The 26,617-nt window shown below is 50.4% G+C and overlaps 1 protein-coding gene across 6 annotated transcripts in view; it reads left to right on the plus strand.

Annotated features, from left to right (window-relative positions):
- The window catches only part of MVK (mevalonate kinase), a 68,960-nt gene that overhangs the window by 17,999 nt on the left and 24,344 nt on the right, over nucleotides 1-26,617 (plus strand). For 2 of the 6 annotated variants that reach the window (XM_037878978.2, XM_037878977.2), the window contains exon 11: nucleotides 1,179-3,662. The exons of 1 other annotated variant lie outside the window; for it this stretch is intronic. In XM_037878978.2, coding sequence (XP_037734906.1) covers nucleotides 1,179-1,330 — 152 coding nt within the window. In that variant the 3' untranslated portion in view covers nucleotides 1,331-3,662. Of the gene's footprint in view, nucleotides 1-161; nucleotides 3,663-26,617 lie in introns of those variants that run through there. 3 more of the 6 variants (XM_037878980.2, XM_037878982.2, XM_037878979.2) reach the window with 2 other exon arrangements.

The following is a 26,617-nucleotide window of genomic DNA, read 5'->3' on the forward strand; positions in this document are numbered from 1 at the left end:
AATTTACTACTAATCATTTAAATCTCTTCCTTTTATGTTGCCTTAGAGACCTAAAGGGGCACTGTCGTAACAAAACAGCCTCGTCAGCAACTACATTTTTTTAAACCGATTTAAAAAAAAAAAAAAAATTAAAACCTAATTTTGTTCTTTGCTATTCATAGAACTGTTTTACATTTCTCCAGCCGAGCTTGTGGAACTGGTTGAGTCATTTTCACTTTACTGAGACTGGTGGGAGCTCTGAGTAGATGGCTGGCAGAGCGGGGCCTTTACTATCACTGTTCAGTGTCTGTGCTGCTGAAGTGCCCTTGGGTGTCATACCCTAAAAACGTGTCACTGCACCTTAACTGTATGGGAAATAGGTTTGTTGGGCTCTTTCACCTGTGTGTGTTAGGTGAGGGATAGACTAGCGGTGCAATATACTGGAGACTGTCCATGAACCGTGTGTGTACTTCTGCCCTCTACTGGCTGGAATGAAAACTGCCCAACTGTTACATAGACCCTGTACTTCTAAGATTTTCCTTTAGCTCACTTGGTGGGGTTCTTCTTTTGAAGCAGAAAGATCTGAGTGTAATGTATAGTAATAACTGTGTAAAATCTATCATGGTCATGAACATGGTAGAATAGTGGTTTTCAACCTGTGGTCCGGACCCTGGGGGGTCCACAGACTCTAAGACTTCCAAAGGGGTCCACATCTCCATTCAAAATGTTTTGGGGTCCGCAGATGAAAGACGGTTGAAAACCACAGTGGTAGAATATCTAGGTAGGGACACTTGCACTGGTTTACTTACTAATTTTAAATGCGAATGTCCTATTTAAAGGGCAAAAAGGATGTATGTATAGACTGAAAATGACACATCTCCGCACCTTTAGAATACCACTCCATCATAGTGGTACCCTGAGACACTTGGCGTACTAGCAAATACTGGATTCTAAAGTGCCCATTAATGTCTCCTACCAATGAAAACTTAAGTCAAACCTAATGGTAAACTGGCTGCTCATTAATGTAAGAAGGAACAGATAAAATGTACCCCTATATGCCCCCATCCCAAATTTAGGACGTTCGATTCCTTTTCGTGGCGATACCATTTAGTCCATATTAAACATGCAGCAAGGCATTTCCATCTCCCAGTGGTGACCAAGCTGAACTTAACTGGCTGGTGTAACCTCCTTCCTGGCAGACACAGACCCATTGATGGTGGAAGCAGCCAGACAAGATCTCAGTGCCTGTGGATTTGAATGCTGGGAGACCAGTATTGGGGCTCCTGGAATATGTCTTCATTCGCTGTCATCTTTGAAAGCAGAAGTTCTGCACGTCTTTAATGAGGTTTAAGATGACATGGACTTTGACTGTACCCTGCCTTCCTGCCCCTGCAAGTTCAGAGCTTCTTAACTCTTCACCGGAGTGGCCACCCATGGTGCTGAACACACTACAGAGTTTAGCTTACGTTGCCAGTCTGAAATATTTTGTCCCCTTTTCCATGTCTGTGGAAGTGTTGTGAACTGAGACACTGAACCTAGTTCAGACCTGGTGTAACTAACTGGGCAGCTCCACTGAAGACAGTGGAATTATTGCTCTCACCTACCCTAGCTGTGAGTCTGGCCCTGTGTCTCAACCTTGAAGCTGGATCTTGAATTTACTTATAGTATAAACACTATAATGTTAACAGCGGGCACGAGAGGGAGGGGCGTTAACCCTGGTGTCCTGGCCAACTTCCGGCTTGAGTAATTATGTGTTTTACCTCCCTTCGATGCATAGTGGGGTATCCTCTTCGCTTCGCCTGCCTCTTGAGGCCAAGGTGAGGCTGGAGTAGTTAGTGTGCACAGAGTACTCTGAGAGTTTCTGGTGAAAGGCACTACAGAATGCAAAGCATGAGACTGCTCCAGTATTTCTACTAATGCTGTTAGAGGCACTGCTGAGATTTAAAAAAATTAAATGGCTCTTACCTGTGTCACTAATTGAATCTCAGATAAATAAAGATGAAGAAAGTGAAATTCTAATACTTTGCCCCATTTTTTAGTTTCTGTTAGCACATCCCTTCTCTGTCTAGGCTGTTACATTAGCCTCCATAGCCAATTGTCTGAGCAGGCTTGCTGTTTGTAGTCTCACGGTCTGGTTCTCACATTAATAACACCACAAAATCTGCAGGAAGATGTTTAAAGCCAAAGGCACTTTTCCTTTATTTTAATCTCATGTCAGTATTTCTATTCATAGTAGATTTGTTCGAATCCCTGGGTTTTTGTTTTTCAAACAGTCTAAACGTTGGTCCCAAATGCGGGATGTTAAGGACACGTTCCTTTAGTTGGGAATGTAGAAGGTTATGTCAATGGATATCTGTTACTAGTCATCCTTCCTTAATGCCACTTATTGGAGTGGGGTGCCAGAGGAGCTTGACCCATAAAGTAAATCAATTTCCACAATATTTTTGCAGTTTCTTAATTGATGCTAACTCTAGTCAAGTGATCTACTTCTCCAGTGCAGAGTCAGTATCTCTTCCATTACTTGTTTGGTAGCCTCCAGTTTTGGAATGGGCTGTTGTCCTTCACCCCTCAACTTCCATACCAGACACTTCTGTTATGTAGATAGTGTCTTAATCAACAAATTGACACTTGACTGTGTTAAATGTAGATTGCAGCATGCATACTAGAATTAGCACCCTCCTCCCATTGCTTCTATATTGAGCCCTGGCTAGATAAGAGCTGTGTGGATGCCATTCACAACTGTAGTTCAGCACTGGCAATTGGCACTGTTGAAAAAGCTCCTTTCCCTTAATGCCCTGGTTAAGCATTCCCAGCAGCCCATCCGTGTGGGGAGGACAAAAGTCTAGGTTGCTTTCAACTGTTTTAGCACAATGGGTTACAGAGCTGCCAATGGCTGGGGGAAGAAGGAGGGGACTTCTTAGCATCTCCTACTGTGGGTTTTCTTGCTTTTTCAAGGGTTCCAGATGCTGTTTCACAAGACAGTCTGTTTCTTCAGTGCAGCGTGAGCTGGATGGACCCACTAACTTGTTTTAGGGCCTGTCTACATGGGGAAATGTACTAGCAAAATATTCCAGGTACGCCTCCACATGGGGAGCCATAATGGTATAACTACAGTGGCATAATTATACAGATGGAGACTAGTAAATGTCCCCGTGTAGACAAGCCCTTAGACTTCTGGGATATCTTTTATATGTAACAGCTTTGCTGAATGTCCTAATATGTAATCAAACAATGTGTATCCACCCCAAGAAAATCTCTGTTCTCCTGGAACCAGGGTATGTGACCTGTCCTATTAGGCTTGGCAGAAAATTTTTTTTCACTTTTTGATAATTTTGGCACCTGACACTGATGTATGTATGTTTGTTTTTTAAAGCATTTTTTAGACTTCTCTTTTTTATTTTATTTGCACAGTTGCAGAAAATTATGCAGGGGGTCAGGTAATTATTTGGTTATGATAGGTGCTGAGATTCAAAAAGTTAAAGCTGTGTATAACTGTTTAAAACACAAATCGTCAACATCACGTATCCAAATATACAAAGTAAATATCCTTAAATTAAACTCTCAAGTAGCACTTTTCTTACTCTGCCATCTGTAAATTTTGATTATCAATGGAAATATTTTTGTCAATTTGTGTGTATACAATGAAACTGACATTTATCAATAAAATCTAATCTTTCCAAGTATATCTGTCTTGCCTCTTATGTGCTCATGGAAGTGTGGATCCATCTTGCATCTAGGCAGAAATGATTTGATCATACAATTTCTTTTTAAGTGTTGTAAAAAAATAACCTTGAATTCAGTTCCTTTCCACCATCACCTCACTCCCCTTGCGCTGGCGCATCTCTTTTCCCCCCCCCCCCCCCCCCCCCATAACTCTCTGCATTTAAACTTGTCTCGCTGGCATAGCACGGGCCTTTTGCAGCTAATCCAGGGCTTGAGAGGCAGAGGGCGGTTGTAAGCTTCCTCCTAATTCTCACTCTTCTGTGAGTCTTCCCCCAGCTCCTACGTGTGTGTTCCGATTTTTCCTTTCATGTGATTCTAGTGCTGGAGCCTGTGGTCATCTCTCCAGCCACTGAGCAGTCACCATGCCAACGGCCTGTGCTATGCCTGGAGAGGCTTGCCTCTTGGCATGAGCCCATCTTGGCTTTCCATGCCCAATCCCCGAGTGCCAGTTGAGGGGTCTGTCTCTGATGCAGTTATCTTAGCATGACTCCATATTAGCCACCAAAGAGCCATCTGATGGTAACCTTCAATTACTGGTAACCTGAGCTAGATATTCAAAGCAGCAGCCTAGATACGGAAGCCTCTAATTCCTGTTACTATTCTTCTCAACCATTCAGTTTCCCTCTCCTTTCCCTCACTAAATAAATGAGAACAGTGAGTGTGACACCTCCGTTTCATCCTCTGGCTCTTTGTTACCCTAGCACAACACCTCTGCCGTGGCACTCAGTCCCAGATAAAACAGAGCCCTCCTGCTCGGGAGGAATCTATCTGACCTCTGGCATCTCAGTGAGCAGATTTTCAGCCTGTCTTTAACTGGGCCTGTGTTGCATCTGACTGTCGGTTGGTGAGATTAAGATGTTCAAGTGACAAAGGACCTGATTGGCTACAGCCGTGAAGTGTAAGTGACTTGAACTGTGCTTGTGTGTCAGCGGAGTGCAGGTTTGTGCTATAGTATTAACATTTGCAAGGGCAGATATCTCCCCCAGGAGCCACATCCTCCTCCCGAGAGCAGCTGCCGCCTCTTTATGTGAGGTAGCAATGGAAACCGTCACCCAAGGTGGCTAAATGGGGAGCAGTCTTCTAAATTGATTTTTTTTGATCCAGTATCCAGCTCTTTGGTGCCTTCTCTTTTAGGGAAAGGAAAATGGTCCCTGGAATGATGGAAGAATTTCTAGAATTATTTGTATTACCACAGCGCCTAGGAGCTGATCGCTTACTATGGAATGATCAATGCTGACGATGGCTACTGTGCTCTCAGCCTTCAAGATGGGAGCAGACAGCCTCTCAGTGTGTTGAAAAGCATTGTACCCTTTACAACCATCAATTGCTTGAACGCTTTTCTGTTGCTGACCACAAGGGGGCAGTGGAGACCCACTCTTCTGCAATGCCGTGAGCCTGTGCTTCCATCTGGCCTGTGTTCGAAGGTCGGGGCCTTGGACAGTGGCTGGGAGGCACCTTTGGCATAGAAGATACTGGGGTCTTGCTCTGCAGTACAGCTTCTCCGTCAAGCTCTGATAGGTCCCCTTAGAAACTGTTAACAAAGAGGTCAAATTTGCTTATGCCTCTCAGCCTGTTTGATCTGACGGGCAAATCGTGCCTGGAAGCAGGGCAGTGAGTTATCTGTGCCAACAGCGGGGCCATAATTGCATAAGTCAGCAGCTGGAGCCAGTCCCAATTTATTAGAAGTAAGCATGGATTTAACAACCGGCCGCACGTGCTGTGTCTTTTTATTTTATTTTATTTTATTTTATTTTATTTTATTTATCTTCCTCTCTTCCCCCCCCTCCCTCCCCCCCACGGTTTAATCACCAGAACCCACAACAAATAGCATGATTGACGTTGGAGGCGGTTTTCTGCTTGCTTTTCACAAATGTTCTGTCCAAATAGGGTGGATAAATCTTTTCAATTGCAGTTACATTTACACTGGGTCTCACCCAATTAATTAATTATACACCCCACCAATTACACTGAGGAGTAAACTGAGTCAGAGAGAGGATAAAGTGATTGGTGCTGACTTGGATTAGCAAGAGGCAGGCATAAAACCCAGAAGTCTTGCTCCACTGCCCTAGCCACAAGCCAGCGCTGCCTCCATGGATCTCTTACAGCTGTCCTACACACCTGCTTAAAAGTTCCTGCTGACATTGGCTCACTGTTGTAAAGCGGACAGGTAAGAGGCTCAGAACAAGGCAGCATTTAAACAGCTGCCCACTGCAGTTTAACGCTTAGAGCATTTGAAGCGCAAATTACATTTTGCAAGTGTGTGTTTTCCCTCCCATTGCCCCATCCTCTCTGCCTTACCTTGCAGCAGGTCTCCCCAGCAAAAGAGTAACCACTTCATATATTTACTTATTTTTTTGCCACATCTTTCCCTTTTTATAGGCTCATTTTACAGATGTGTAATGGAGCAATGATTTCCGCTGAAGGATTAGCGTGGTAATTTGGCTAATTTTTCTTGAGCTTCATTTTTCACATTAGGAGCTTTGCAAAAAGACTAACGATCCCAGCTTGGCCTTTTAATAGCCAGAGCAGGGAGGAAAGGTTGGAGTCTACACTCCATCCTGTTGCAGAGGAAAAGAACATGTAACAATCTTTCAAATCGCTTCTTGCTTGGGTAGCTTTTGGCTTGGCTGTTTGTTCGGCATCTGTCTGGGGCCGCATGGTGGTCTGGTGACTAGGAGGCTGGGTTGTGAGATTTGGGTTCTAATCCTACCTCTGCTATTGGACTTGCTATGTGACTCTCCACCTCCCCGTTTCTCCTCTTGCTGCTGTTCTTATCTGTCTAGGATCTGCAGGGCAAGCACTCTGTCTGTAAAGTGCCTACCACCCTGGGGCCTGGATCTTGGTTGGGAGCTGCAGGCGCTAACGTAATGTAAATAAGTTCTTACTAGCAAAACGCTTTAGCAAAAAGGGCTGAGACTCCTAAAGAAACGTTGCATCCAAACTCTGCAGGGATTTCATTAATATAAACTATACTAAGGGTTTTTTCCTCTAAGTGGATCAAATGTGTTGAGATGTAGCTGTATTTCCTGACGGGTGCTGTGCATATTATCTACTTTTACTGTTTTAGCCAAAAGGATGCTTTTCAATCTAATATCGGCATAAAATAAGACACTTTGTCAAACCTTTCTTTAAAAAAAAACCCCCTTGCTTCAGGAAACTTCTTTGATATTTAATGCTCTGTCTTGCTGATGGGATGGATCCAGAGCTCATGGAGTGATGCCATGCAGCTGTGGGAGGGGAGTGAGTGGGCAAAGACAGCCGAAATGCATCATAAATCCTCAGGGAGGGGGAACTTTTTAAAAAGTGACTGCAGAGACTTTGAATCTCAGACTCTCCCTTTTGTAAATCATTGTTCACTATCGTTCAGCCTGCAGGGAAAATGTTATGAAATGTCTGGTAGATCGAGCTGGCTGGCCAGAAACCTTAAGGGATGACCTTGTAGCTAAAGGCATGCATGGAATAAAATACCTGCCTTCTGTTCTCACTCCTAACAAATCTGCTGTCTACCTCTCTTGACTTTCACTTGGGTAGGAAATCTTTTACAGCTTCAAAAGCAAGTACTGCTGCTGTGAGAGGGGCTTTGATTCAACCCCGGTGGGTATTCCTTAGCACTTCACGGGGTGCCTTCCGGGAGTAGATTTTGACAAACCCAACTACAGTGAGGAAGCTGCAGCAGCCCCCGCTTACAGAGATGGGGACACTGAGGCATGGAACTAAAGGCCCTGATCCAAAGCCCATTGCACTTAATGGAAGGATTCCCACTGGCTGCAATGGGCTAAGTGATTTGGGCAGGGAGTCAGACAGCTGGGACAAGAGCCCGGGTCTCCTGCCACCAAAGCGTGTGCCCTGTATCTGGACTGCTGCCTTGTGCATGCTGCCAGCCAGAGTCCTGCCAGTGCAGTGAAGTTGCAGGTAGGGGTTAAAGATGGGTTCCTTTCTTTTCAAGAGAATATTCTCCTACTTGCCTGTGTGTAGCCAGCTGCCACCAGTCTCCATGTCCCATTCACGAGAAGGGTCAGAGCTCTGCCTTGCAGCTACGGGTGAGGTGACAAAGTTCCAGGGGGATCTCAGGCTTCAGGCCATGCAGTGGCATGGGCTGGGCAGGAATGCTTCCCCGGTTGTGCAGGATGCCGGACTGTGTTCCATGCTAACTCTGCTCTCCTCTGTGGAATCAGCGAGAGGTTACTCTCCTGGGGGGGGTGGGGCGTTTCCCAAGCTGCTGTTCCTGGCAGGGAGCTCTTTCAAGGCGCGGGGCGGCTGATACCTGACCAGGAGTTGAAGATTTCATGTTAGTCTGAGAAGAAAGTGCCAGCTGGACCTCGCGAGTGTCTCTTGCTGGCGTTCCCAGTTTGCCTTCCCTAGTGTAAGGTGGTGTCCTCTTTCCATGCAGGTCCTGCGCCTCTAACCCTGCTAGGAATTTAATTAGTGCTTGGCTCCCCTGTGTAAACGGCAGTGGTGTGGTTTGTGCGGGCGCTTTCCTTCCCCTGCAAGGCACAGATGGTAATTTTTTTATCGGTGTCAGCAGTGGCTTCTTTCTGCTCTGATGAATAGATTCTAAAGAGGCAGTGACATTATTTGAGATAACAGCGAGAACAGCAAAAGGGTCAGTGATAGAGAGAAAATGTCAAAGCACATAGATAAAAGGCAGGGGGTGGGGAGAGGGGAGCAGAGGTGGGGGGAGAAACCCTGCAGTCATTGTCTGCCTGGTGCATGCACCAGGACGAGGGAGCCCTTGAGAAAGCAAACTTCCCCTGAACCAGTTTGAAATTCGAATGGAGTGGATAAAGGTAGGGCTGGGTGCCCCTCTAGCCTCAGCAGCCAATTCCTCCTTTTCAATTCGATTCAATTAGTGCTCTCACTTCTCCGCTGATAGCCAGTGCAGCTGACAGGGGATTAGTGCTGTTTGTATTGCACATGCTCTGCTTTGCAGCTGAGAGGCTGCAGGGAGGTGGCAGAAGATTATTTCTCCTTTCTCCTGCACCTCGCTCCTTTTGGCTCCACAGGGCTTCTGCCTCCCATCGCTCTTTTCCCTGGGTGAGTTGGAACTGGCCCCAGGATGGCCTGCGCCTGGGCCAGCCACAAGCTCTGCAGGCATTGGAGCTCGCTGACCCTGGGGCAGAGCCGTTCCAGGCTGGCAGTAATGCCCGCGGCCCCTAGGCTTCCTGCAGGTCCCAGTGCCCTCAGGAGCAGACTCTCCTGGGCCCTGATCCAAAGCCTAACGGAATCAATAGAAGTCCTGCCCCTGCTTTCGGGGGGGCACTGGCTCATAGGCACCGGTTCTGGTATCCCTGGTGCTCCTGCCTGTTGCAAGCCATGTTACAGCTAACAGCCCATCTGCCCTTCAAGCCTGCCTGTCTCTCCTCCCCCCCCCCCCCCACACACACACACACACACACTGTGCATATAGCCCCTAGCACCATGGGCCTCAAACACCACTGTGGCTTCTCCTTGAATCTGACACAAATAGTAACTGCTGGGCCTGCCCAGGCCTGTCTTTCAGCTTGGGGGGTGGAAGGTAGCACAGCATTCCCTAACCCTCTTCCCTGTTTGGCGTCCCTCTGCACCCCTGCCATGCCCGGACAGGGCTGCCCACGGCTACAAGCCACGCTGGTTTGAATGGCGGCGTAAGTAGGCCCTAAACTGGATCATCTCATCCCATGTCACCGAGGGCTGTGTGGTGAAAGTCTGACATCCCTGCTCTCAAAAACTATTCTGTGAAACCCACGTTTTAATGTAATTCAGTATCACGGGATCAGCGAGCTGCAGAGCAGAACAGCCTCGCCCAATCTCCCTAGTGTTTCAGCTTGTTGCAGGCTTCACTTCCTGTCCTAAACAGGGCTGTGCCCTTAGCCGCCTGCCACCTTCTGTCCCCCCAGGCAGCAATTCCCAGGGCTGGTTAGTGCAGTCAGCGACGGCCCGTAGTGGAATCGCTATCAGTGGAGATTTCTGAGAATAGGTTGGACAAACCCCTGTCAGGATGCAGCTGGTTTACTTGGCCCTGTCTCAGCCTGGGGAGGATGGACTGGAAGACCTGAAGAGGGCCCTTTCAGCCCAACGTTTCCATGATTCTCTGTAGGCTCCACCTCCATAGCAAATACTATACTTCTCTAGCTCTAATTTCTGTTCAGTCATGTAGTGCTGGGGCAGGACTCTGCCATCGGCTCTGTTCTCCAGGGGGATACGGGACAAAACACTAGCAGGTACATCACACCGGTCTTTGCAGGGGGCTATGCAGACACGTGGGTAGGCTTGGCAGAATTTCGATCGATAATATTGATGTTTATTTTTAAGCAGGTTTTTAATGTTTGTTTAAATTTTCGCTGTGGTGGGAAATAAATGCGGGGAAGGAGCAGACAGTAATTGTCTAATGACAGTAGATGCTGAGATTCAAGAAGTTAAAGCCTTATAACCCATTAAAACATAAATTGTCGACATCGTGTGTCAAAACAGACAAAGTAAATAGCCTTAACTCAAACTCTGGCTTGTTCTCAAGCTGCATTTTTCACACTTTGTCGTCTGGAAATATTTTTTGGCTGTCTGTGGTGAAATTGATATTTACTGACATAAAATCGGATCCATCCATGCCTCCATATCAGATTAAAAAGCTCCTGCCCTGGGAGTCATAGGAACAATCCTCCACTGGGCGGCAGAGCAGAGCCTGGGTGATCTGATCACCTGCTTTCTTCTCTAGCACTTGGCTCTGTGAGTTTGCTTGAAGAAAATGTGAGATCAGGTCAAGTTCCTGCAGCCAGAGCCCGGGGCTGCAAGGGGATTTGGGGTTCATTTCCACAGCCTGCTCTCTTTGCTCTCCTGAGGTTAATCCTAGCCAGCATGAGGCTCAATGTGACAGTGCCTCTTTCGCTGCTTCCCAGGTGGAGCTGGGTTGCAGCATGGAGAGGGACCATGGGTGCTCACTCAAAGCCCCCTTTCTCTGATCAGCTGGGCTGCTTGGGGCTGTATAGCATCGAGGGAAGGGGAGATGCCCGTTAAATCCTGGCAGAGGGAGATGCGGGGCAGTGGTTACGGATGGGTGTAACCCAGATTTTACTGGCAAACACCCCTCCCCGCTGATGTTTTTCTGCTTTCATCCTTTCCATCCACATGGGCCAGGGCCTTCTCCGCATAACTTACAGTACGGGCTGCAGAGTACCTGGTGACCTGCCGTGGTTTATCGTGTCTCTAGGAGGGATTCACCTGGCCAGAGTTTAGATTCGTTTTCCTTCTGTATGTTTAAAAAGAAAAACACATTGGGTGATGGAGAGCCTTGGTTTGATCTGCACGGTGCTGACAGGCGCCAGCTTGGCAGGCCTGGTGTATGCGTCTCCCTGCCCCCGCGGTGAGTACAGAGCTGTCCCTGGAGTGAGGAAGGGTCTTGTTGCTGGGGCACAGACCTGAGACTTGGGAGGTTTGGGTTCAGTTTCTGACTCCTATCACAGCCCCACTGTGTGACCATGGGCCTCTGTTCCCCACCTGTGCCACAGGGAGAACATTCCCTCCCTTGCTTGTCAGCATAAAGTCCCTGCCCTGGACAGGTTACGATCTAGCTAGTCTTTCCGCTCTGTGGCTAAGCAATGCCTGGTGTGATGGGGCCTCCAAGTGCTAGTGTGATACAAATAGCAGGTAATAAAAAGGTGCAAACTAATTAGTGCTGGTATCTTTTAGGACTGTGGACACCTGTCTACTAGAAACAGTAAGGAGAGACCCCAGCGTATTTCCCCACGGGCCATTGGATGGCTATCAGCCGAGGACAGCTAGATGGGAGGTGCTAGGACAGCTTGACCCCTGCACAGTGAAAAGCAGGCTGCTTTCTCCCCTTCACCCTGCTCAGGGCTGGAGCACGCTGGGGCCTGTCCTATCCAGCACAGCACCTCCCCAATGGTTCCCTTGTCCTCTCTTCCACGAGGCCGTCTCTCCCTGGAGCACGGGGGAAGTGCTCCATCCAAGCCAACGACCCAGCGTGGTGTCCTGCGGAGGGACAAAGGACAAGTCTACCAGGGCGAGAGTGGCACAAAAGGATAACATGGCATCGCCCTGTGGCAATGTCGGCCCCTAGGAGAGGAGCGTTCCAGGCGCAATCACTAATAATTAAACCAAAATAGGCCACTGATTTCACCAGTCTGCACAGGCTGAACTAAAGCCCCAATTCCCCTTTTTCCCCACTGCAGGTTCGCTGGGCCGTCCGTGTCTGCTCTGAGCCAGGCCTATCTGAACTCTAGCTGCAGCCTCTGCCCCTGGGAAGTGCTGTGCCTTGCGCTCCAGCCCCGTGCTCTGTGTTGGTAGGAATTTGTTCCTGTTGAGTGGTGGTATTTCCTAGTGACAGCACCTCCCTGCTCCTCCAGGCAAGGGGCTGCGTCAGGCACCAGCTCCCTCTGTGGTCGTGGCCATTGCGCACTAGCAGAATCAATTTACCTCTTCAGCCACCATGGGTCCAAAACAGGCCCCCTGATCCAAACATCCTGGCTTGGCCCTTAACCCCTGAGCTGAACCCAGCTCTGCCAGGCTCTGGGCTTGGTCCGCTGGAGACTGAGGGGGGGGGGTTGGTTGAAGTTGATCTCTTTCCTCCAGCGCTGTGCTGTCCTTCCCCCTGATGTAGCACAGGCTGCACTAGAATCCTCCCCCTCTCCCCCCGCAACAAACTCTCCCTTCCGCTGTCTTGAGTGGGACAGGTGAGAGCGGTGCTCTGTGCCTGGGTGAGCGCTGGCTCTTCCCAGCACAGACTGAGCCTGCACCCACTCAGCCCGAGCCACAGCACGGCTGAAAAGCCACCTGCTGCCCCTTCTTCACGTGGGGCGCTCTGGTTTGCCTGGAAAGCTGTCAGTGAAAGCAGGCCCAGCTGAGCTCAGTCGGGCCAGGCCCTGGAGCGGCAAAGGTCTGTGCAATAACACTCCAGCTAGGAAGCCGGTGCATGGGAGAGATGGTGTTTCCTTCGGGCTGGAGTATTTGTCCTGGTGGACTGGGTCCCTTTGAAATTTCCCAAACGTTTGTAATACCCAGAGGATAAGCCAAAGGGAAGAAGATCCGTGTGCCTTGCTGGGCTGAGGCACGCCTGCCTTTCCACTCAGTTCCTTTCCCTAGCCCAGCCCGTCTCCTCCTGGAGAGGGAGCAGCCTGGCGCGGCCTCCCCAGCTCCCAGGAAACTAAACATTTGTGCGAAGTAGATTTTTTTTTTTTTTTCTCCCTTTCCCCTCCTGGCGCACTGAAGGTTTTGAAAGTTAAGTATTACTGTCGGCTTTGTTGTTGCCTAACTACGACAGACAAATTGAGAACTAGTTGTCAAAATGTCAGTGCACAACAAATCAACATTCAAAATGAGTCTCAGCACTATGTGGTGTATAATTAAAAAAAAATCCTTTTTAGAAATTTCAGCAAGCGTTGGCTCTGCTTTATATTTGTCTGTGTGATTAATAAAGGCAGCTAATTTTCAGACTTTAAAAACAGCTAGAAAATAGCTCCTAATTACATATTAGGCTGCAAACGGCCCCCGCTGAGCAAGGCTGGTATTGGTGGGCCAGAGAATTTGGCAGGGGCTTAATTACATTCTGAGCATCATCTAATTTTAGTTAAATGTAATGTAATCAGCAGCAGATGTCTGAAATAAAATATGAATTATGAATATGATGAAATTTCATTCTTGAATAAAAAAGTAATTTGCTATTTAGTTCATTAAAGTCACAGAGGTTTATTAGGAGCAGGTATACAGTGCAGCTAGGTTATATTAAAATGCTATTTCAGAGAGGCTAAGAAATTGCATCAGAGCTGCTAAAATATTCTACAAGGAGAACCCAACGACTGAGAATTAAGATTTGAGAAAACATCCCCAAAGCCTCCCAACATATGAAGGTTATAACATCGATCCCCCAAAATGATGGGAATTGAGTTCACCTCTCTGGCCAGGCAGTGAGGCATTGGGAGCTTCGTTGCATTAGCCAATTAAAGCTGAACAAAGCACCACAAAGTGCTGCGGGGAAGGAGTCTGTTGTGGCTAGGAGACTGGGCGAGATGGGTGCCTTAGCGATGGAAGAGGCTGGTAAATTCTGTGCCGGGCTCACTCATAGTCTGCCTTTGGGTTGGGAATTGTGGGAAACTGTCTTCCTGTTGGTCTAACACAACTGCAGCCCAGTGGTGAAAACACCCAGGGCAGAGCGTGCACAAACATTCCCACTATTGCTACCGCCTATGGAGCTGCACAGGGATTAGCCACTAATGAGAGCGTTTTTGAACACTTACGGTGCAGATAGGATCCTGGTGAGCTGGGTTGGGGCAGAAATGGCGGCTCTCTGCTTAATCGTCGCATGACGCTCCAGGCTAGCTTTTAAAATGATTAGCAGTAATATAATTCACAACACTTATTTTGTCATCATTAAGCTTCAGAGTCAACACACCATTGTAGTGAATGAGGGTTGATTGCATCTGTTCTGAAGATTGTTTCTGTAGCTTTGCCTCTGGCAAGTTTGCGTCCTGTTTAGAAGGATTTCTTCACAGCCAGAAGGGCTAGAAAGAGTTATTTATTTATTTTTAATGGAAGATTAAGTTCTCCAGAAATTGCTTGGCTCGTCGGGGAAGGCTGGTCCATGCTAGCTCAGCCTGGCAGGTAAACATTACAGAGAAGAGACAGGGCTCATAAGGGGTCTGTGTATGCACAGTTTGTGGGCGCAGTGGCTGAGTGACATATCACCATATGCCAGCCCAAGAAAACACTCCACCCTGTGCTCACAATCTGTTCTGCCACTAATCTGGGGCTCTTGTTTCACTGTGACCAGTCTGTGCTCTTCCCCCCCATGCCCTGGCTTGCCATGACATGGGCCTGGCGCTACCAGCTCCAAAAGCGTTTGGGGAAGCACTGGGAATGGTTGATGGGCACTGGTCGCTCTCCCAAGCCAGGAGCCCACTCCTGCAAAGGGCTGAGCGCTCTCGCTTAGTGGCCCACTGGATCAAGCCCAAGACAACTGGGTGATAAGCAGCCCCTGGGTCAGTTTGCACATGCAAAGGTGCATTGAGCTTTGGGGAAGCCAAAGCCTGACCTGACTTGTTTTAATTTTCTAAATGAGCCACATGCAGAGCCTAACCAATGGATGGGGCATAAGATCTGTGCTTTGGGTCGTTTTTGTACATTTAACATGGGCGTAACGTACATTCATGCAAAGGGAAAATAGCATTTCTTCCCCCACCCTGGGCTCCACTTCTGAACAGACAGGCATAAAAACTAAACCAGTTCTTTCTTCCAGAGTAGAGGGCTTCCCAGAACTGGGGGAGGGGATAGGTCAGCAAGTCATTTGCTCGGTGCTGATGAAATAAATGATTTCCCACAATTATTCGGGAAAGATAAATTAGCAAAGTGCTTTGTATTGACCTGCTGCTGCTGCAGTGAATAAATACCCCCATCCTGCGTTCCCCTGGGCCTGGACACACCTGAATGGAGATCGGGGAAGGGCCAGGCATGGGTTTTAGAAGGAAGATCTCGCAGACTTGATTCTGGGCCATCAGAAAGCTGGTGGGGGTGCCATAGGGTGGGGGACAGAATCCCCGACTCCTCCACAGCCGAGAGCTCAGGATGCTTTGCAGAAGGTAAAGCTGTCTTCGTATGAAGAGGGTTATTGCTTCTGGATCACAGTGAGGCTGACCATTTGCCCTAATCCTGCCTGAAAGCCCATCAAATTTAGATACCCCTTGGTTCTCTAAACATAATATAACCTCCTGGCATCTACTTAGAACAAAAGAAAAACTCTCTGAATGTCACAGAGGCTGCTGCAAATCACCCCCTCGGCCCGCTTTGTTCAAGTAGTCCCGTGCTTGTATTGATCACCTGTGTGCCTACAGTATTTGCTTAGTGTCAGTTTCTAGTTGTCTGGTATTATTAAGATTTAAAATAGTTCTCGTCTAGCTGCGGAGTGGGAGGTTCAGACTTTCCCTCTACAGCTGAGCGCAGGGCAGGGCAGAGCCTCGCAGAGCCAAGGCACCTGCCAAAGCCGTGGCACAGAATGGGCAGCCTGACTCCGGCCTCCAGGTGTTACAGTCACTGGATTTAAGGTCCCTGTCCCTGGAGACAGAGCTTGGCCAAAGCAAAGTCCCACCTGCACCGGCGTCTTTGCGCCTTCTCCATTCTGGCTGCCTTCTAGAGTCCAAAGGTCCATTCGTACAGCAGCACTTTCCCCTGGGGCTGGATCCTGTACCCAGACTACGTCAGTAGCCAGAGCCTGTTGCCCCTGATTCTGCGCTCACTAACACGGGTCATACACCACGCCAACAGAGTTTCGTCTGTTTTACTCTGGTGTAACCAAGAGCAGAATCAGGCTGCTCAGGTGCGGAAGGTGAGTGAGCAGGGAGTGGCTGCACCACTGAGGATGTGCAGAAGCCAGTCCCCACGAACATGTGGCCATTGTGCCTATGTCAACCCTGGGAAAACTTGTCGTGTTCAAAAGCATGGTAACCCTCGTGGTGTTCTTAGCTCTGAGCACGGCTCTGAGCAAGGGGTGCCTGCCCCACCTAGTGTTAATAGCCAACTTGTCTGTGACACAACCCTGTCTCCCTGCAGTGAGGGCAAAATCATCTTGAACCTCTCATTATTTGATATGTTGTCTAATAGGTTCCCCGGTGTGAGCCAGGGGCCAGTGTGGCTGCAGCGGGCCAGTCCCTTGAGACTCTTCCATCTGGAGGTGGCATGTCAGGTCCTCCTGCCATGGTGTCGCCCAAACGTCTATCTAGGCAACATCTTTTGGTTTCAGCTTCTGAAGTTTCAATTGCTTTAATGTATTCCGAAGTGGCCTAGATTGACAGATAAACATCTCCTGGAGAGGAGAGAGATGGTTTGCTCATTGTTTCATCATATTATAGATGCTGTCATTTTACTCCATCGGAGAAGCCACGAGCAGGCCTACTGCGGATACACCAGCTTAGAGAGATTGTGCCCAATTCCTAAATGTGGTCTCTGAAGAATAGACTATGTACTGTTCATCCACGCCTCAAACCAGCATTAACTAAAGAAGCCTCAACACTCCCATGTGTGGTAGGTAAATAATATTATCCCTGCTTTACAATAGGGGAAACTGAGGCACAAGGACATTAAGTGAATTGCCTACAGCTCACACAGCAAGTCAGTGTCAGAGCTGGGATTAGAACCCCTAGCCTAATGCTCAGATTGCTCCTGTCTCCCTTTTCCTCCCTGTCTCCAGAGACAAAATTGGAAATAAGAAAATGAAACCTAATATGTATGTAATTTATGTGACATAAATCAGTGGGTGTTAGGAGCCATTTCAGTCTCTGAAAATCTCCTCCTTTGAGCATCAAGTAATGTTCCCAATGCACACGCACAGATAAGCCCTGCAGAATGCTGTGTGCCCACCTGACTGGGTCGGGTCTGTTGACAGACAAGTACAATAACATCTTAATTTTTCATGGTCGTGGTGGTATGGGTGGGTAAGCACATGTGCATGGGCTGGTGACTTCTCGTGACGGTTTTGCAAGGCTGACGTGTGTGCATACAATATAGATTGTATATATGCATGTGGATTTTCGAGGAATATACATGCACACCCCTGCGTATAGTGTGTGTGCATAGACTGATGGAGAGAGATGTACGAGACATGCACACCATGGGGAATAGATACTTCAGTATCTCCTGGCGTGTTCTATTCAGCGTGGGCAGCTGCGGATAAGAGCTCCATTCTGGGCACCTATGAGGCAGGGGCATCCTGTTTCCCCCAGCTGCTTTGGTGTTTTATTTGCTTTTGCCTAGATTCCCGGGCAGCCAGGCAGACATGCTTCCTCACCTAGGTTAGTAGTCCTCCCTGTTCTATTCATCAAGGGCATGACAGCTAAAATTCATTTGAAGATGAAGAAAGTGCCGGCTAATCCTTTCTGTGAGACATTGATAGACTAGCGGCTCAGGAAGAATTGCACAGCAGTAATGAAATTAGGCTAAAACTGCTGGCGGATAGCAGATAATTGCCCTTGTCTGTCACTAGGAATAACATCTCCCAAATCCAACACAATGATTGTTAAAGTTGCAGGAATGTATTTACTTATTTTTTTCGAACGGCCTTCCCTGAAAAAAACATTAGACGTAGTTGTTTGTTCTCCTCCTGGCTTCCTGTCGCAGTTTTCAGCTGACTGAACCCCATCCATTATAACAGCTCATTAGCTTTTCTGGACCCAGTGCACGAAAAGGATCAGTTTAGATATTAAACAAACATGCACAAAAAGCAAATTGGAAATGTTTGTATCCTGTGCTGGGGGAGCGAGGTTTCAAAGGACGTTTTTCCTGGGACTGTTTTCTCCAGTTTAAGGCATTTTGGAAGGTTCATCTGACTCGGTATAAGACTGTGCAATTGGCTAGGTGCATTGTGGGGCTGTTTCTATCTGTGTCTAAAACACTGGGTGTTTTCCACTACCAGACGACTCCATACTTGATGAATCAGTCGTCTGAGCTAATGAGACTGTATGGAGCTGTGGTTTGAGCTTGTATGGCAAGAGGCAGGGTATCAGACTAGATGGACCTATGATCTGATAAGGTATGGGAGGAGGGGTGATAGTGGGCCATATGGACCAGTAGTCTGATCTCGTATGACACAGGTGTGAGCTGGTATGGCTGGATATGAGGCTGTATAAACCAGTGGTGTGATCGGGTATGTAAATGCCATGAGCCAATTTTCATAATGAGTAATGGGCTAATTAATAAGGCAGCATCTTGCCAGCAGCGATAGCCTTACGTAAAGGCCACCCACCCAGCTCCCAGAGCTCAGAGGGAGTTTGCAGATGCTGGGAGTCAGATATCGTCCCACTTGCAGCTTTCCTCTTGGGTCACAGTAAATGGGGAGCCCCCCAGACCGGCCTAGAGCTGCAGGGTTAGTCCCTCCCTGTACCCTGCCTGGGGTTTGAGCTAGTGACCTAGAGGTGAGATGCCCCAGATCCCCATTCCCAGCCTTCTGCCTTGTAATAGCGCTCCCCAGGCGCTCCCAAGCCCTTATGCAGACCTCTCCTACGGAGCCGTCCGGCAGGCTGAGTGCCGCCCTGCAGTAAATAAACCCGCAGGTTCCTGCACTAACCCTGAGCAATTCTGCCCGGCCTCAGCACTGCCTCGGGGTGACCAGTAGCCATTTGTTTTGTAATTTATTGAGGGAGGTAGACAGCAAGGGTAAGTAAGTGCACTGGCCAGCAACTGTAATGTTTTATATGCGAGGGCTGGCACGGGTAATTTACTGCAGCCGCAATAACATATTTCACTTTCCGTCTCCCAGATGAAGATTACTTGTGTTTGAAAGTGCCTGAATACACAGTCAATTCCGCCGAAACGTTTACAGTCAGCCGAGCAAAGATAATGCCCCCTAGACCCCCCGCGTCTGGCTCTCGTGCAGCGGCGAGGTGATGAGAGCCGAGGGCTGCTGTTCCTGCCTCCCCTGGAGCCCGGGCCCGGAGAGTTTGACAGAACAGCTGTCTCCCTGGGAGTGATGTTTCATCAGCGCCTGCAATTCCAGGGCTCAGGGAGGGAGCTGCTCCCTCGAGTCGCCTCCTGCCCCTGCACGGCTTCCTCGCGGGCCCTCCGGTGCTCAGAGAGCGATGGCCCTTCGCTTTCCCCCAGCGCTGCTCTCCCCAGGGTCTCTGAGCCCTGTTCCTGAGATCCCACGACTCCTCTGCCATCCCACAACGCTGGCAGGGCATGTCGGGTCTGTGGGTGCTGGGCAGGGCGTGAGAGCAGTGAGAACTCAGTGCTGGTTCAGGCACTCAGTGTCATAATACCCCACTCTCTTACACATGGGAGCACTCCCTGTGAACCCAGGAGTCCTGGAAATTTCTCTAATTGCCCCCCCTCCCCCGAACCAGCCTTCTATCCTCACTCCTGCTTGCCTCCATTTATCTACTCTCCTGCTCCTTGCTCCTTTCCCCTCGCTCCTCCTCTGTCCCCACGTGTCTTCCTTGTGCAGCAGGAAGGACAGGCTTGTGGATAAGGCACAGGGACACGGATGGCTCCCATTCTCACCTTTCCCAGTGCTCCTGTCACTGATCTCTGTCGGTGGCCACTGCTCTCTCTTGTCTCGCACTGACACTGGAAGCTCTTTAGGGTCAGGGACTCTTTGTTCTGTTTGTACAGGGCCTAGCACAATGGGGTCCGTGACGGGGGCCCAGGCTATGCTAATACAAATAACAAATAGAAATAGTAATTCCCACCTCTGTGACTGGTCTGGATGACTATGGGCAAATCGCTTCCCCTCAGTAGCATGGGGCTTTCAGAGCATTCAGCGAGCCTGCATGGAACAGGCCATAACAATAGTGCTGTCCATTCCCTCGACCCCTCAGTGCGACCGGCCCAGTGGGAAGGAGCGCAGAGAGCTGCTGAAACCTTCCCCAAGAGCACCTAGTGAGCCAGGCTGGGCCGAGCCGCTGGAGCTGCGCGCTGCACCTTTCGTGACATTTAATCCGACAGCACGAGGAGCTCCATGGCATTTCGGAGAGAGACACGGGAAAGGTCAAGGAGTGGGAAAGGTCGGGAGAGGTCAGAGTAAAAGCCACGCTCTTTTCTTCTCCATGCATCTTCTCCTAAATGTATCTGACAGCTCCAGTACATAAACTACGTTAGTGGCTCTGCTAGGCCTGGCTGCCCGCTATGCTGCATAGTAATAGCCGGCTGATATTTCGGCTTTGAAAGGTTTTCTTCGCTGAAATAACAGACTGTTTATTTTCTCTGATAGGTGCATTTAGATGTTGCAATGTATATTATTCTAAGGAAGGGGAAGGCAGATAAAAACCTCAATACCTTGTGCAAAGACTTTTCTCCATTGCTCCATATATTCAAGATCCAGAGCAGAAAATAACATGGTGGCTGGGTTTGAACTCTGGGGCTTTGCTCCGTCATTTCACCTACTTATTATTATCCAAGATGAGTTAGGATAAATCTGCCTGCAGTGGAGAGGCCCCAGCAGGAGGCCTGGGAGTTCAGATAAACTGTGGCAGAATTCAGTGGGTGTTTCTCATGCTTTTGGTGATGGTCCTTCAGATCAAAGTCTTCTCTTCCACCTGTCCTGCCAATAAGCTCCAAGCCTGACCTGCGAGGGCAGGAGGGGAGAGTAATCTCCACCACCCAATCAGCTCTAGAGCTCTGGACACCAGTCGCGTTGATGGGTCTGAAAATAAGGACACACCTGTCCACTAAAAACCAGGCGGAGACCCATCAGCGAGGCAGCCACTGAGAAGCTGGTGACAACTGTCAGTCAGCCCCTGTCTGGGCTGGATTTAAATAGATGACTTAAAGGGCCTTTTCCCGGCCAGCCAGCCAGTGGTTTAACGTGGATTCTCCTGCCAAGGCGATTCCGTTACATGGGGGGAGACAGCCTGGAAGACGCAATTAATGTGGAAGGAGCAGATCAGTTCTTTCCTGTTTGTTTCAGGGAAGGGAACTTTCTCATTTCAGTGCTGACCTTGCAAGTGTCACTATTGTTGTGAGATAAACACAGGGGCTTGTTGAAGCTGCAGCCGTGGAAGGATGATTCATACAGCGCGGGGCGGAACAGGGCATCAGAGGAGGGGCTGGCATCAGGCATTGTCCTCACCCTGCCTACACTGGCTCGTACGAGGCCGTTTGCCGCTGGGCGCGCAGGGATTTTGCTTGCTTAGATTCTCGAAGCTGAAAGTGAAATTTGAAAACCCCCTTTTGTTCTGCGGGGAGCGGGGCGGTTCTGCAGCTGCTCCTCCATGTAGTGGCTCACCACAGCCAGGGAGGAATCCCTCAGCAGCAGCTGGCCAATTTCCTATGCCTTTGCACTGTGTGTGAGCATCTGTGCATTAGGGTGTGGGCTGCTGGGTGTGCATTCACGTGGGGGTGCGCTGTTGGCTGGCTTTTCAGAGGGGCTGAGCACAACTCCTGTGCACTTCTGAAAATCACACCATCTGGGGATGGAGGGGCGGCAGTGTGCGCGCTTTGGTATTGCCTGAGGGCACGCGCCTTTGTTTTTCATGTCTGTGTGTTTGATGTGCATGTCCATGGGGTTACGGGGCAGGGTGCATTGGGCTGTGTGCACTGTGTGGGGGTGTCCTGGGTCTGTGGGTGCTGGACGGGGTGTGTCGGATCTCTGGGTGTCGGGCAGGGTGTGGGTTGATCTGTGGGTGTTGGGTGGAGTGTGCCAGGTCTGTGGGTGTTGGGTTGGGTGTGCCGGATCTGTGGGTGCTGGGCAGATGTGTCAGGTCTGTAGGTGTTGGGCGGGGTGTGTTGGGGGGTCTAGGTTGGTCTGTGGGTGTTGGGCAGGGTGTGGGTTGATCTGTGGGTGCTGGGCAGGGTGTGTCGGGTCTGTGGCTGCTGGGCGGGATTGGCCGGGTCTGTGGGTGCTAAGTGGGGTGTATCGGGTCTGTGGGTGTTGGGTGGAGCGTGTCGGGTCTGTGTCCCCCCTGGTGGCAGTATGAGCATACGCCAAGGGAACACCGTGCACGTCAGGCTGATCCCATGGCTGTTCCCCGACTGCTCCGTGGACATACTGCTTCCCGGCAGCTGCCCAGCCCCGTGCCCCTCGGGGATGGCACAGGCTTCGCCCAGGCCAGTTGGCCATGAGTTTCTAGAATCGGAGCTGGCTCCCATCCAGCACGGGGGGGAGAAGGGAACCGGGTCTGTGTGCCCAGACAGTGGCTGCTAGGGTGTGACTCAGGACTCTCTCGCAGGCTAGGGGAATTGTTCAGCCCTTCAGAGTGAGGTGCTGGGGGCAGCTGGTGGTGGGACAGTGGGGTTGGGGACACCTGGGAGGTGATTCTGGTTGACCAACTAGTTTTTGGGAGGGAGAAAACTGGTCCATTAGGCTTCTGCCTCCCTCCCTCCACAACAGGGAGTGGAGACGGAGTGGAGGGGAAGTTGCTCTCGGGAAGGAGGGGGGCAGAGGTGACTGATGCTGGAGAGGAGGGATGTGGGGACAGGGCAGGGGACAGCTAGGGGAGGAGGGGACAGTTGGGGGCAGACAGGTGATCTGAGGAAGTTCTGAGTCCTTTGCTTGCAGCGTCCAGCAGAATTAGCAGCAGCTTTGCGGACTCTGGCCAGGTTTGGAGCTAATTAGCTTGGCCAGGCGCCGGAGTCAGGTCCACGACCTTTCTCTCTGGCTTCTATTACTGCAATTAAGGGGAAGAAAGGGCTTCGCTTCTCATTTCCTGGCCGCTCATTAATCCGTTAGGTGCCAGGTTTCTGGGGTCTCAGGCTTAGCTGCCTCTGGTGCCGCTGGGTTCCTTCTGGGCCCGGGCCCTGGGTTCCTTACAACCCCTGCTGCCACCCCGCAGCCCACACTCAGTCCCCCTGCTCCTGCTGCCATCTGATCCCACGAAGGACGCAGGCCCAACGCCTGAGCTTCCTGCAGCAGGAACCCCGTCCCTGGCGAACGGCCCCCAACTCGCCTCTTGAAGTAACCAGGCCATGTGCAAATCACACCCCAGCATCTGCGCACCTCTAAAATCTGTCACTTGCAAAACCAGGCGCATTGAGAGCGTAGAAAGCGCCACCGCCCAGAAAGCGCCCGCATGTGCCCCTGTGTCTGACAGCTCCCAGGTCCCCGGAGCTAGAGACGCTCCCAGGAGAAGAATACCCCGACTGAAAGGTCAGCCCCTGTCCAACAGGTACCAGTCTCGCAGATGGAGGCAGTGCTGGCTAGTGGGGAGAGCAGGAGACTGCAAGCCAGGATTCATAATCTCAGGGTGAAATCCTGGCCTCACTGAAGTCAATGGGCATTTTGCCCTGATGATCATTATTTGCCCTGCATAACACAGGCCCTCGACTGTCAGCCAGTGATCCTGGTCCCCAGCCCAACACCTGGCGGTTCAGCTGGAGCACAGGGAGGCCTGGCTTCTATTGCAGACTCTGTCACCCCCTTGGGAAGCCTCTTCGCCTCTGAGCGTCCATTGCCCGCCGGTGAGCGGGGGCCAGCCCCAGCCCCGGCTGGGCAGCTAGACTGCCAGAGCGTGGGTGGGAACCAGTCAGCACGTGAGATGCTAGGCTGGAAAGCCATTGCTCTGTCTGTGTCACTGCGGGGGGAGTTCTGGTGTCTTCTGCTTCTCAGCCAATGGATTTGCCGGTCTGTTTGCTGCTGACCCCATTGCGGTCTGTTGGGGGTGTCAGCCAAGGAGGACCCCTGCCCCCCGCCCGTAGGCAGTATGGGGTGCTTCTTGGGGAAAGTGGCTACCGTGTTGCCACAGTGCTCGACTGGAGCCCACGTGTTGCAAGGTTAATGATGTGTTTGTTTGTCTAACGCACTCGTTCTGGGATCATTAGCTGGATCGCCCGTATAGGCCAGTTATTAATCGCCTATCGACCGGAGCTCCTTGCTGTTCTGGTGGGGCTGGGCTTGGGAGCAGGAGGGAAGTAGATGTTAATAAGGACTCAGAATATGGCAGCTGCTAATGGCTAGTGTGATGCCGGGGAGTGGAGGGGAGGGAGTGGGGGCCGGGTGTTGTAGCCTAGAGACAGGAGCGTCAGGTAATTATCGAGTCAAAGGCAGTGTGAGAGTTTCTGTCTCCGTGGACTGGCCCCTGCCCTCCTGTTCTCCCAGGGCAGGTCCTTGCCAGCAATTTGTGAGCAACAGCAGCCCAAGGGGCCGGAGGACGCTGTGCCGTTGTGCTGGGACTAGGCACACGGGGGAACTCTGCCCGGGAGGGGCGTCTTGTGTGCGACCAGAAGGCACGCTGTGCTCCGATAATGCCGCGCCTGGGCCCTGGCCTGACACGCGTCTCCCAAGACAAGTGACAGCCAGCGCGGGCGCACTGCCGCACGTGTCCTCCCAAAATCAACAGCTTGGCTTTTCCTGAGCCACTCTGTTTTCCCGCGCCAAACCAAGTGTGGCGGATTAGAAAGCATCAGGGAGCTCTGGTGCCACATTGCTCGGGCTTCCCTCAGGCCGACAGTCAGTGCCTCGTGCTTCCAGGCTGGCCGGGGTGGGGGAACAGCTGCAAGCCCCCAGGTCTTCCTCCACCCGGCCGGGGAGGCTAGTCCTGCATGGGCAGAGGGGGGAAGGAGGGAATTCTGTGCCTTGGCCCCTTCTGCAGTGCGGGCAGCCAGTCTGGGGCACTGCCCAGCTCTGCCATGTCCTGATCAGGCTCCCAACGGACACAGCTGGCCCTTGGTTTCCCCTCTGAGTGCTGCCATATGGAGTTTCCGGGGAGGAGAGGGGTGTGGCTGGCAGGTGAGTATTCTTATCCCTGTTGGACCAGGGAAGAGACTGATGCACAGAGAGGTTAAGTGACTTGTCAAAGATCCTGCAGTGAGACCATGGGAGAGCTGGAAACCCACTAGATTTCCCCTCCCCGACCTGGGCTTGGAACCCAAGAGTCCGAACTTCCTGTTCCTCTGCTCTACCCACTGGATAACACACCCTCCCATATCACAAGCACATTGGATATTTAAAGTCCTTCCTCACCCTAGTCTGACAAAGTTCAGTGGGTGTAACCCCGTAGTATGTGCCGCTCGGTGTAAGGCGTGTGGAATCGGACCCTACACGGCAAAGTGCCGGTCCTTCCTGAATCGCACCGTTCAGGATATTCACTAGTGGGGGCAATTTCAGGAATCGTCTCCTCTTACCACAGTGTGCAGAGAGTCAGAGAAATCAGAGCTAGGAAAGATCTAATTAGGCCAGTCAGTCCCCAGACACTGCCGACTTGCTCCCTGCAGTATGTCCTCTTGTGCGTCGTCCAGTCGTCTTTTAAAATTAAAATCCTCTTAACTAATTCACGATCAACTTTAAAACCACCCAGGCGCAGACCAGCAAACCAGACCTGATTTCCAGCACCTAGGAAATACCATCATCTCTCCTCACCAGCCCCTGCTGTTCAGGGCACAGGGAGGTCGGGTATGGAAGGCAGCTAACATCTGTTTAAAAGAAACAAACAAAAAAGAGTTAAACCAGAAATAATATTGAAATGTTTACAATCCAGCAAGTGTAGGTGTGATCCTGAACAGTGAATGTCCCAGGAGGCTGGTAGGGGAACATCCCTGGGACACTGGAGTTTCCTGGAATGTGCCTTTGATGAGCTATTCCGGTAACCAGGTTATTATAGAAAAAAAATACATTTACATGGACAAGGGAAGTTTAAAATATGCAGCCCCATAAAATATTGAAGTTACGTTTCGCTTCAGAAATGGTTTATTGCACCAGAAGGGCTTTGGAGAGAGGAAACACCCGTCAAACTCAGAGCACAGCATGGTTACTTTTTGTCTCCTTGTAAAGGCAAAACAATGTGGCAGAGCTGAAGAGATTTGTCATCTGAGAGAGCCCCCTTCCTTCCCCATGCATGAAGAGGGGAGCTGACCTCACTCTGCAGAAATTGTGGGCCCTGAGAGAGCCCCCTTCCTTCCCTATGCACACAGACGGGAGCCGGGCCCTCCAGCAGTGCAGGTCACGTGCTCTCTTGGATTTATTTTTACACGGATGGCACGTGATCAGCGGCTTGCTAGATAAATGCGCTAATGTGCTAGTGCGTCAGTGACTCTGCACCTGATCCCCGGCCGCTGCTTCACCCTGCTTCACCCGCCGGGGTCGTGCAGGGAGCGAACTGGGCTACTGACAGAAGCAAAGACACCAGTGGACGGGCTGCACTGTGCCGGCAGGACCCTCTTTTGGATCCGTTTCTAGTACCTGATCCCTGAAATGGGCACCATGGGACCCCACTGCTGCTCCCTCTCATATCCCATTTCCTCACAGTCTCACAGCGGATCAGGATTTTGTACCCCTACGATCCATGGATTTTTGAGGTCAGAAGGGACCAATATGATCATCTAGGCTGTTTGTCTGCATAGCGCGAGGTGTAGAACGACACCCAGCAATTCCTGCGTTAACTTGTGGCTGAACTAGAGCCTGACTTTAAAACAGCCTGTCTTTGTTTAAAGTCCTCCACGTGCTGGAGAAGCCATCCCGTCCCTTGGCAAGCTGGTTCTGCCAGACCCAGCTCCTCTCTCCAGCAGGACCATC

Source organism: Chelonia mydas, chromosome 15 (assembly GCF_015237465.2).
Source record: "Chelonia mydas isolate rCheMyd1 chromosome 15, rCheMyd1.pri.v2, whole genome shotgun sequence".
Taxonomy (NCBI): Eukaryota; Metazoa; Chordata; order Testudines; family Cheloniidae; genus Chelonia; species Chelonia mydas.